General features: G+C 39.3%; 1 protein-coding gene across 2 annotated transcripts in view; it reads left to right on the forward strand.

The window, feature by feature from the left end:
• BOD1L1 (biorientation of chromosomes in cell division 1 like 1) overlaps positions 1-12,739 on the forward strand; it is a 51,570-nt gene that overhangs the window by 7,039 nt on the left and 31,792 nt on the right. For both annotated transcript variants that reach the window (XM_081485727.1, XM_081485784.1), the window contains exons 3-9: positions 3,261-3,451; positions 3,933-4,547; positions 5,123-5,272; positions 7,168-7,334; positions 8,453-8,564; positions 9,217-9,355; positions 10,377-10,449. In XM_081485727.1, coding sequence (XP_081341853.1) covers positions 3,261-3,451; positions 3,933-4,547; positions 5,123-5,272; positions 7,168-7,334; positions 8,453-8,564; positions 9,217-9,355; positions 10,377-10,449 — 1,447 coding nt within the window. The remainder of the gene's footprint in view (positions 1-3,260; positions 3,452-3,932; positions 4,548-5,122; positions 5,273-7,167; positions 7,335-8,452; positions 8,565-9,216; positions 9,356-10,376; positions 10,450-12,739) is intronic.

Below are 12,739 nucleotides of genomic sequence, written 5' to 3' on the forward strand. Positions count from 1 at the left end.
TACACTCTGATTCAAAGACCCAGTGAGCCACAGGTAATCCTAGAAACCAGAAACCTGGGGCTCAGACTGCGTGTCCTAGTAAATAAGAGAAGAGAAGAGGGAAATTTCACAGTAGGTTTGTTGTCTACATTTTAAAAGATATTCAGGAACCTGTGAAAGAGTCCAGGTGAGATCACAAGATGCCATTAGAGGGCTGCATCTGATAGCTTCTGGGGAAAAGTCAAAGGCTTTCCTGTTGGGCAGAAGGCCTAGGGGCTTCCTCATTTCCAGACCTTCAGGAGAACAGTAACCAAAGTAGGGGGTAGGGTGCTAGGGGTCAAGTCGGAGGCTAGGGGTCAGGTTGGGGGCCGGGGTAGGCCGGGGGCAGGAGGCTTACAAACACTATCCAGGCTTAGGGAGCACCAGCCCGCAACATTGTGCACAGCTGCCTCCCTTTTCACAAAGAATAACATTGTTTTAAAAGCATGTTTGGGAGGGGGAGGGTCTTAGATTCTTTTTGTGTTTTTCTTCATATGTTAAGAGACTAAATGGAAGGCACATTTCTTAACATTGACTCCTTAGCATGCAAAACCTTTAAAGCAGGGAAGCAGTCGTTTGTTCTGTTCTTTAAAGAGAGCTAAACTCAGTCTTGCCCATGTAAAATCAAGCACTTAAAATTGTTGTACCAACATATGGCATTGTTTTCACAGAACCTGTTTGGTGAGGGATTGTTGGACACTGCAGCAGGGGGTGCTTGTGACTGTCAGCAGTTAACACTAGGGCAGTCTGCCTGTGGGTGCTGAGGACCCTCCTGTATGGACTAGAGCAGGCAAACTGTCATCTCTTGGGTAATTTAGGCATTGTTCTTACTGGGACATCTGTACATTTTCTTCTAGCCACTTTACGTACTTTTAATTGAACTGTTCTTTCATTTAAATTGTAAACTCATTAGTAAACTTATGTCTCTTAAATAACATTTTTAAGTTACTCTAAAGAAAGGGTACCTTTTAGTTTTGTCTAACTAACGGTATTGGGCTTCCCTGGTGGCTCAGTGTTTAAGAATCTGCCTGCCAGTGCAGGAGATGCGGGTTTGATCCCTGGGTCAGGAAGATCCCCTGGAGAAGGAAATGGCCACCCACTTCAGTGTTCTGCCCAGGGAATCCCGTGGACAGAGGAGCCTGGCGGCTACAGTTCATGGGATTGCAACAGAGTCAGACACAAGTTAATGACTAGACAACGGCAACTACTAATGGTATAGGAATGTATTTGCACCTATAAATACAATTTCAGACTGTTTTTCTTGCATATACTTTGAGAAATACTCAAATGACTCAGATTGAACTGTTTACAGTTGCCAGTTTCATAAGACGAGAAAGTTTAATATCTGCAGTTTTGCATGGTTCAGTAACCAATCTGCCAGCTCAATAGATAAAAAAAGTTTTATTCTGTTTATGCATTCATTTGTACAACAGAACCTTAAAATGCAAGGGAGCTGAGAAATGATGACCTGAACTGTACAATGTTTAAAAGAAAGACAGGGAAGTAGCTTTAACAAAGACAGTGCCAGCTGCTGGCATTTTGGCTTTGCCCTTGAACCTGGAGCTATGACTTCTCCCCTCCTCTGGTGAGGCAGCCCCGGCTGCACCCACACGTCACTGAAACGAGCCCACGAGGAGCAATGTGGTTGTCAGCGCGGGCTTCCATTTCTAAGGTCAGAGTGGACCTCTGAGTGAGCGAGGGCATAAGTACATGGGGGCCCAGAACATAGGCATCAGGGAAAGAGACTGAGGCAGTCACTTGAAGGGTGTGTTTTTTGTTTTGTGCCTTTGTGCTTGCACCTTAAAACATTTTCCAGATTGCTTGTCCTCGCTTCTTTTCCACCTGCTAGATTTTAAAGACACCTCTAAGATGTAACAGTGTTCAGAGGATTAGCTTTTTTTTTTTTAAATAATCTTAGAACTTTAGAAAGCAGGTAACCTACTTTGTGCAGTGGTGTCTCATTTTTCTCTATGGCCCACATAAATGGAATTGTAGTGTCCCAGGGCTGCGAAGTGCCTCAGGAAAGGCGAATCGCATCCATCCTCCACTCCAGACAGCACGGCACTCAGACATAGCTCTGCAGGGTGTAAAGAGAGACACCTCAGCCCTGTGCAGGGAGAGCTGGAGGCCTCTCAACCTGCGCTCCCAACACTGTCCAGGGAGCTGCGACTCCTCAGGTTCTCTGTTAGAAAGAAACAAGGTTGAAGTGTGATTCTTTAAAGAAAGGCATGTCCTCCTATTTTGTTCAGAGGCCTCTGGTTTTCTTCGTGTTTCAGACTTTGTTGGCCCTTTTGCTCCTCTGTCTCTTACGTGTGATATTTCTTTGAACACTTTCTTCCCTTCTCTTCTCTGAAAATCAGGACTCAGGTTAAATGTCTTCTCCTTTGTAAACCATTCGCAAATCATCTCAGGCATAGCTAATAATGATAATATTCTTTTCTCACAGTGTCTTGTATGTCCCAGTGCCTGTCATGTTGTATTTCGTGTCTGTCTCTCCCACCAGAACAGAGACCAGGTCTGCTTTGCAGTGGCTCAGTAGCTAGTGCGGTGCCTGTTGTGTATAAGACACTTAGAACATAATCGTTGAGTGAATAAATCATTTAGTCTTTAAAGCAAGAAGATAATAAGAAGGCCAAAAGTTTTAAGCTTTGTTTTTGTTCTTCTAAAGTTTTCCTTCTTTTTTTTTTTTTTCCTTTTTGTAAGTTTGGGAAAATCGTACTTTGTGTGTATTCTTCAGTTTTCATGGACACACTGATACTTATAAGAGACTTACATCTTACTGGTTTTGTTGTTTTTTTTAAAGTTGTAGAATCCATAGATTTATTTCGTACCCAGAATTCAGCTTTAGTGGTCATTTATTCCCGTCTGCCATGGGCAGGATTGAGATAAGATAAGCATTACCTACAAGCCTGGCCTTTAGATAATGTGCTCTGTCTAGTTCTAAAGGTATTTTGTTTTGCTTTTGTTCTGTCTGCGTTAGCATTTCCACTAGTGACACAGTGGAGATGTGACGTATTTTATATATATTTTTTTGCAGTATGCTATGTTAAATGCCACTGTAGCAGCAGCAGTGTGAAACTTATTGTTTGTCGTGTATTCTTCTTGTAATCCAAAGAGAATGGAGAGGAGGCAGTTTAAGAACATATATGTAATTGATACAGCTTTACTTAAAAGGAGTTTGTTTAATACTACATTAATTTTTGTGTTTTTTTCACCTTTCTGTAAATTATCCTGTGTTTCAGATCAGGAATGTTGGAGTCTGGTATTGACCGAATTATTTCTCAGGTTGTGGATCCAAAGATCAACCACACGTTCAGACCTCAGGTGGAGAGAGCTGTGCACGAGTTTCTGGCCACGCTCAATCATAAGGAGGACGCAGGCAGCAGCGCAGCCCCCGACGATGAGAAGCCGGACTCTTCCACTGTCACACAAGGTGCTGTGCTTTTATTCTTGGTCAGTTCCGTTGCTTTTCTTCTTGCACTGATTACCAAGTTAGGGTTATTTAGTTCTTTAAAATATTTCTCTTTTTGGCCACTCTCGTGAAATTGTAGTTATTTTAATTACCACCCAGATTCTTCAACTGGCATAACAGTTCTTTTTTTTTTGAAATAATAGTCATTTTAATAATGTAGTGGATGGGTATATGTGTGTTTCAGTAGAGGCAATAATTACAATAATTAGAGAGCATATTCTTTTTCTGGGAACTAGACTGTTCTCACATTTGCACGGTGCCTAAGATTCTGTATTACAGAGGCAGAGAATTTAGAGTGTGTTAAGTCTTAACACCAGTACCTGAAAGTCTAAAAATGTGTGTGTGCGTGTCACATAAAACTGACAGTGGCAGGTGGCCTTGAATCTGCAGACGGCTTTACCTTCTGCACAAATTTATTCTAAAACGTATCTTTCCTTCCAAGGTGTCCCTGTGCCTGGGCCCAGTGCAAACGTGGCCAGTGATGCCATGTCCATCTTGGAAACCATCACTTCTCTCAACCAAGAAGCTAGTGCTGCCAGGGCTTCAACAGAGACGTCGAATGCCAAGACCAGTGAGAGAATGTCCAAAAAAACCCCGTCTCAGCCAAGCACTGACACTAGTGCTGAGAAAGAGAGGACTTCAGAGGACACAGCTGATAAAGAAAAATCTACACCCGACTCTGCAGGGGAAGGGCAGGAAGCTGCCCCTAGGTCTGAAGAACTTACTGATCCCCCTTGTCCAGCTGAAGAAATGAAAAATCACACAAGAGAAAGTACTAGTTCGGTTCTGCTAAATAAGGATGCTCAACAAGAAAGCAGTGACCAAAAAAACAAATCAGCAGACAAAGGTGAAAAGAAGCCAGACAGCAATGAAAAGGCAGAAAGAAAGAAAGAGAAGAAGGAAAAGACTGAAAAGAAAATTGATCACTCAAAAAGGAGCGAAGATGTACAAAGAGTAAAAGATGAAAAACAAGCAAAGGATAAAGAAGTAGAATGTTCAAAACTTCCTTCAGAAAAAAACAATAATAAAGCTAAAACTGGTGAAGGAACAAAAGAAGGTAAAAACTTGGGAAAGTCTACAATAGTTTAAAGAACAATGAGTGTCCGTTGAGGGCACATCAAACTTGCCTTCAAAATTTTATAAATATATTTGCTACTTGTGTTTTAAAAGCCTGAAAACTCATATTCTCTTTGCTAAAAGATGAACATTAAGCATTTGTGTATTTCTTTTCCATTCTCATGTGCCAGTTCACAATGGAAATGAACAGAGACACTAAACCTTATAATTGAACTCACAATTTATTCACATACATTATTCTAAGCAAATTAATAGTTGTATATCCTAATCTTTAAAATATTAGTGAATATTTCAGTTACTTAGTATTTGCTTTTTGTATATCATTTACATCATGAGTTATCAGTTTTATTAATTTTATAGGATAACCTTGCCTTTCTGTTTTCTGAAAACAACTCTGCCTTATTTGACATTGATTACTAATGGTGAGAGATTATTTCTGAAGTTGAAGTTCTTTGAGCAGTTAAAGCAGAAAAATGTTAATGTAATTTAGGAATCGGGTGCTATTTCTCTTCTTACCACAAGACGATTTATTTTCTATGTCTCATTTTCTTGTAGATTTCTCTTTGATAGATTCTGATGTAGATGGACTTACAGACATCACAGTTAGCTCCGTCCACACCAGTGACCTTTCATCTTTTGAGGAAGACACTGAGGAGGAGGTGGTGATGTCTGAGAGCGTGGAAGAAGGGGAGATCACATCAGATGGTAAAGCACTTTACTTAATAAAGCCTCTGTGAAGCTTCCTGTCGAGCAGTATTTGTATATTCAGGTGGCTGGGTCATGAAAGACAGGGTGGCGCCATGGCAGGAGCTTGGGACTTTTAGTTTGGAAGATTTGTTTCTGAGTCCCAGCTCCAAGATTGTCTGTCTGAGCGAGCTTGGTAAGTCACTAAACCTCAACAAGCCTGGGTTCTCCATCTCTTAGCTCCACTCCCTAGGATCGTTACAAGAGTCGGATGAGATCATGTTCAAACATGCCATGTTTTTGTCGTGTTTGGAGGGGCACAGTTCACAGGACTGCCCTCACTTCTGGCACCAATTGCAAATTCAGGATCCCCAAGACCACGCTCAGGTTTGGTAATTCACTAGAAGGACTCGTTGAAAGCTGTTAAACTCGTGATTATAGTTTCTTACAGCTAAGGGACACGTTAAAATCATCCAAGGGAAGAGGCAGTAGGCTATATAGTCTGTCACCAGGAACGACATAGTCATCAGGAGTCACACAGTTAGTGAGCACAGCACCATTTCAAACCCAACCGGGCTTCTAACGAATACCTTACGTTGCTCTTTAACATGTGATTAAATATTGTTTATGATTTTTTGAAAAGTCAAAAATTTTGAATATTGTTTGCAATTGCCTGCAGATAGCATCTGGTAAATTTGCCACTGACTCTTGGATTGAACCCACCTGCCAATGCAGGAGACGTAAGAGATGTGGGTTCAGTCCTTGGATCAGGAAGATCCCCTGGAGGAGGGCATAGCTACCCACTGCGGTGTTCTTGCCTGGAGAATCCCAGGGACGGCGGAGCCTGGCGGGCTGCAGTCCATGGGGTCGCACAGAGTCGGACATGAGTGAAGCGACTTAGCACATACTTGGGTACCTGTAGAGAAAATCATAGGCAAGATAAAAGTAGAAAGTTTTTTAATGCTGTAGATGTACCAGTATTTTTCAGTCTCTCCTGTTTTTCATCATTTTCTTAGAATCCATTTAAGAAACTGAGTTAGCGGCCTGGGAGGCGCAGGGGTGGCGCTTGTCACTCTTGGTAGTGCTCCTCGTGCGGTCCTTTCTGAGAGCCGTGGGGGAGGAGCGCGCTGATCCCGTGAGCTCCACTTTCTCTGACCGATCAGAATCTTCCTTCTGGATGCTGTATCGGGTCTGTCAAGGTTTTCCTGGACAGGGCTAGATTTCCTGTGTATGGGATCCAAAAAGTAAGAAGACCGCTCTTTTGAGAGTGCCAAGCAGTACTTAGTGCCACGTCACTGCTTCTTGCTGTGTCACGGGGAACTTTTCTCGCTTCCTAGAGTAGAGGGGTTTTCGTATATACTTGGTGTAGGTCCAGGTATTGATTCTTGCCTCTTCCATAAGCGAAAGATCATAAATGGTCATTAAAATCTCAAGTTTAAAGTGTGGCTTGAAGGGCACTTGTTAAACTTAATACTGGTAAAGTCTTCATGCCAAGTCTGTTGACTTACAAATGCGGATTAACTATTTGTCAAGGAAACATAAGTAACTCTTAAAGTCTAACTTTTCTTTTTGATATGTGAGAAGCTGAAAGAAAAACAGCATGTAAATCAGGAGGACGTCTCTGGTGGTCCATTGGTTAAGACTCTGCGCTTCCTGTTCAGGGGGCGCGAGTTTGATCTCTGTCCTGAGAAGTTCTGCGTGCCATGTGGCACAGCCAAAGAAAGAAACAAAAAAAGCTTAAATAAATAAAGATATGGATCGTAGCCTTTAAAAATTCCTAAATTTTCACATACTGATATTTCTCCTGTTGGACATACAGATACCCTTAAACTGCTTTGATACAGCTTTTGCCACTTTACGTTTATGTTAACTGCTGATTGACAGAAATGCTCTTCTTTCTACTGACTTTCTTCCAGATGAAGAAAAGAACAAGCAAAACAAAACAAAAACTCAAACCAGTGATCCCAGTGAAGGAAAAGCAAAAAACGTGCGGCATGCTTATGTTCACAAACCATATCTTTACTCAAAGTATTATAGTGATTCTGATGACGAGCTTACTGTGGAACAACGGCGGCAGTCCATCGTAAGTCAGATTTGAGCTCTTGTTGTGTTAACCTATTAAATCAGGTTGGCATACTTGACTAGTCTGTTCACAGGCTACTGGTGAGCATTCAAAACGGTGACTTACAGGTTCCACCTTCAGGAACCTTGTTATTTAACTAGGCAGAATAGAGAAAAACGTGATGGAGCTGTTCATATCATCATGATTGGTGAAAAACTGGTAACACCCTTGGTGTTTCATAGTATGGAAATGTTTGACCCGAGTATGGATCCAGCCATAAAGAGAGATGGCGTCAGTCATTAACATATTATTAAGAGGGAAGCACACTCTTCCACGTATTTCCTGCATTTGATAGTACTTCTAAGAGGTACCACTGAATTATTAACAGCTTTGTAGAAAAACTGCTACCTCACTGTATGTATACATCAGTTTTAATAAGTTGGCTTACAATTTCAGAAACATTAAAATATGAAAAGTTGTGCATCAAACAATGAGGAAATACTACTCCATAAAAAATGATTTGAAGGAAGCACACCAAAATGTTAACGGTGGCTTTTCTGTTAAGAGGTTTGTTGATCAGGAGTTATGCTCGTGCTTAGGGTGTTGGGCACTTTGAGGCTTTGAGTTCTGGGCAGGAAAGAGGTAGTAGAGTAACACAATGACCGGATCCTCCCTGGTGTAAAATACAACTGCAGGAAGTCCCACATCCAAACCCTGGTCCTGAGAGTACAGCCAGCAAGGGACATTTATTGCAGGACCACCCTGTCACTTGAATCTGCATTTCAACTTTCTTTGAGAAAAATCAGAAAATCATGAAGACCTACCTCTACACTTGATGCTCATAGATATTATTGTAGCTAGCCTTTTAATTGGAATACCAGTGTATTAAACCACTATTTCCCCAAATGATACCTTTAAATCGATGGCATTCTGAAAGTTACTAAGGGAAAAATGTCACCTTCTGTCTCTTTTGAAACACATGCACACACACACAGACGTGTTTATAGTGGTATGTATGCACTTTTGCAGAGCCCATTAATTTGTAAGAACATCTGAAGGACAGGCTTTTTTTTTTTCAGGGTGTTTTTTCTCTTACTTGAGAATCTGTCAGCATAATTATGAATATTTTGTGGTTTTAGGCTAAAGAAAAAGAAGAGAGACTTTTAAGAAGGCAAATTAATAGAGAAAAACTTGAAGAAAAACGAAAACAGAAAGCAGAAAAGACAAAGTATTCAAAAGCTAAGAGTCAAGGTATAAGAGATCTTAACTTTTAATATTTTAAACTATGTACTTACATACTCCATTGACTTCTAGATATTAAGATACCTTATGAGATATGATTATAAAATGAAGTGATAAAAATTGTATCTTAGATTTTTAAAACTGTATTTTAAGATGTGGAAGATTTCCTTTTTAATCTGATGTCTTTAGTCACTTGTTTATTATATTTCTATATCTAAGTTAAACATTATATCACATACCAGATTATACAACTCACAACATAGCAGTTTATTTTCCAGTGATTATGGAATGAATTATCACTGGAAAATTTATTGTTAACCTGTGAGTCCTCAAGCCTTGCAGTGATATTAATGGAATTCATCTATACTTTATGTTAACTAAAATATCAAACATTTATCTGGAATATTTCATTGGACAAAATTGAACTTCCTCTGGACACTGATCTCGTTTGATGTAAAATACACGCATGTACATATATGAGCACTTAAAATAAAAAATATAAGACTTCTCCATCTACATAGAATATTTTCATTCCAATACAACTTAGAGATATTGAAGCCATTTTTCATTTTTACAGTGATTAGAAAGTCTTAAGAATAAAGATTACACTGTTTATAAAACTGTGTTCTGAAACATAGTTTGTTGATTGCTTCTTCCCCAGGCAAAAGTAGTGTGGACTTAGAAGAATCATCAACAAAAAGTTTGGAACCCAAAGCCCCCCGAATTAAAGAAGTCCTTAAAGAACGGAAAGTTTTAGAGAAAAAGGTAGCCTTAAGCAAAAAGAGGAAAAAGGATTCCAGGTATGTATTTATTTGGCCACATTCCCATTATAACATTCTCTCGGCAAGCTTTCAGAAGAGAGGCGTTGAAAATGACAGTGAAGAGTCAGACCTTGAATGTGTATATTATTCCGTGTTTAGGAAATAACATGGAATAGGATTTCCTTTTCAGTATCTTAATTCTATGATATTTCAAAATAGTGTGTACTAATCTTTTTCTTCTGTGGGGGTGGGGGCAGACTTTATTTGATAATCTGATGGAACCATTGGACTCTTTGCCCAGAAAAATGCATGTGCATAAACACACAGTTGTCTGTAGAGTCTCAGAGAGTGTGTAGACCCTCTGGAAGCACCCAGGAGCCATTCCCATTCTGGATATTCAGTTACCTCTTAACTGATGGTGGCTGCCTCCATTCTCTAGTCTTTCCACACACTTCACACATCTCATGCTTCTTCCTGTAAACCAGAGTTCCAAGCCAAACATTTTTTTAAGCAACACATGATCATGGTTAATTCTGTAAGAATTACAAAGCTGAAGAGACTGAGGGTGGCTGTGTCGGCGTGGGCTATAGCATTACTGTACCAGCAACATGCAGTTCTGTAAATTTATCTTAGACTTGAAGGTACCTAAATCAGTAATTTCAGCTGAGTCAATAATCTGCAGAACTCAGTGAGAGGAGGTGGCTCTCATTTATCTAACAGACTTCAGCCTTCTCAATCTGAGTAAATAGAACTACTCTGTTTATTCAGAAGATAAGACTTTCAAAATGAAATTGTAACCCATATCATATTCATCTTCAAGTGACAAATCACAAGTTTTTGTTTCAAGAATACTTTCCTGTAGGACCAAGAGTGGTCCCTTCATATTCGGGATTTAGCTCTTCACTGTCGACCAAGAATAGGATTTAATTTGAAGTGCACAAGTCTTTAGGTACAAGTTAAGTGTTTCATAGTAAAGAAAAGTTTTTTTTTAAATCTTCCTGAGAAATTTAAATCACATTTTTTGGTCCAAAGTTCTTATTTCACGTTTTTCCCTACCTAGGAACATTGACGAGAATTCTAAAAAGAAACAGCAATCTGAAGAAGATTCTAGAGAAACACTCAAAACAAGTGAGGTATGTCTGAATTAGTAAAACCCCGTTTTAAATGCTCTTCTGTTAGATATAAGCCATTCAGTTCTTTGTAGTAAAACTTAGAGTACAGTCTGATTTTTTTTCTACCTTGAATAAAAAATCCGTCGCATTCAGCACTCCAGCACCCCCATCCTATTATGGCCTAGATTCTTCATTTTGGCAGGTTGACTCGTGATCTTTTATCTGGATAATGGCTACTTTTCTCCTCTTCTCTCTTCCCCCAATTCCCCCACCTCTTGTTTCTTAAATTGACAATAATAAAACAGCCAGGAATAATGAAAAAGAAAAGGAAGAAAAAGCTAAAATCCCTCCACTAACAAATTATCATTCTCTTACATTTCTCACCCACATATATTCATAATTTTGTAGAGCAAATGTAATCTTGCGTAATAGTGTTTTTAACATTCCCCCATACCCATTTCACTCTGTAACTTCCTAATTATTATATCTGATGATTATATAGCTTACATTGAATGAATATACTGTAATTTAAGCATTTCCTTATAGTTGAGCACTTAGACTGTTTTCTAAGATGTGATCATTTTAAATAGTAAAAATATGTAGATAAAAATATCCTCAAAATGTTCAGTAAGTACATTTCTTCTCCTTTTTGTTTTATTTACTTGTGATAAACTTTTGTTTTCACTGGGTTTTAATCTTTCTATACACTTCCATATTTATAATTCTATAGCTGAACTATTGAATATCTTAATACTTCTAAGGGAAGCAGTAATAATTTAGTAATTATTTATTCATAGCCAGTAAATATTCTTGATGTCTTTATGTAGAAATTAGAGTCATATAGTATATCCTGATATTCTAATGTCATATTTTTAATATTTAACATATTTTATGAGAAATTCCTGTGAAAAATGATCTCATAAGATTGCATTCACACTAATTGGTTAGAACTTATTGTAAAATTAGGTTGATGGCATCCCTGGTAGTTCTTTATTTGTGGAATTTAATTTTAAAGTGTGTTTTTAAGATCTTGCTATGTCCCAGTCCCTATAGTAATAGTGTATTAATCTTCATGTTAAAGTGTAAAAAAGGTGCAGTGATAAACTGACCCAGAGACACAAAGGGCTTTCTGAGGACTTTAGCCCATTGTTTGAATAAGAATAATTATAGCTAGTTCATGAGTCCTTATTATAAAGTGTTATTGGTCATTAACATTAGTCTTGTCAGTGCCAGACTGTGAGTCAGGGGGAAGGTTTTGCTGCTTTGGTCTATTGGTATCTTCCCTTGGATATGAACATGTACATCTGATGTATATGATATGATTACTATTTGTTACCATGAGTTTCTATGTGCATTTGAAGCTTCCTAAATAAACTGTCTTACAGCTAACCTAAATTCATGAAGTTCCCATAGATAATTTGTGTTTCTAAATTAAAATGTAAGAAAGCTTTGCTAAGTTGCTTCAGTCGTGTCCGACTCTGTGTGACCCCATAGACGGCAGCCCATCAGGCTCCGCCGTCCCTGGGATTCTCCAGGCAAGAACACTGGAGTGGATTGCCATTTCCTTCTCCAGTGCATGAAAGGGAAAAGTGAAAGTGAAGTCGCTCAGTCGTGTCCGACTCTTAGCGACCCCGTGGACTGTAGCCTACCAGGCTCCTCCGTCCATGGGATTTTCCAGGCAAGAGTACTGGAGTGGGGTGCCATTGCCTTCTCCGAAGAAAGCTTTATTTCACTGTAAAATTTTTAATTGCAATTAAAAATTCATTACGTATTAAGCCTTTGGACTAAAAAGAACTAATGTCATTCTTTCAGCTTCTATTTATTAGTGACCACTGGGCATTAGTGGGCTTTAGCAATTTAAAGTCTGAGAAGCCCTCCAAATGCCTGGACGCATCTCAGTAGAAAGAACTACTCTCTATAAAGATGCTACTATATAGTGGGAAGAGTATTAGACCTGGAATGAAATTATCTGAACTTGTTGCTGCGTGTCACATTATTGAACCATCCTGAGTTTCAGGTTCTTTATACATAGAAATAAGTTAATAATACCAACAGCTGCTGGCAGAGGTGAAACAAGTAAGGTGTAGCATGTGGTAAAGAATTCACCTGCCAATGAAGGAGACACGGTTCGATCCCCGGGATAGGAAGATTGTCTGGAGAAGGAAATGGCACACCACTCCAGTATTCTTGCCTGGGAAATCCCATGGACAGGGAGCCTGGTAGGCTACAGTCAGTGGGGTCACAAAGAGTCACATGGCTTAGGAACTTAACAACAACCATGTTACAACATTCAACATACTAAATGCACCCC

Source organism: Giraffa tippelskirchi, chromosome 1 (assembly GCF_054371585.1).
Source record: "Giraffa tippelskirchi isolate mGirTip1 chromosome 1, T2T-mGirTip1v1.2.pri, whole genome shotgun sequence".
Taxonomy (NCBI): domain Eukaryota; kingdom Metazoa; phylum Chordata; class Mammalia; order Artiodactyla; family Giraffidae; genus Giraffa; species Giraffa tippelskirchi.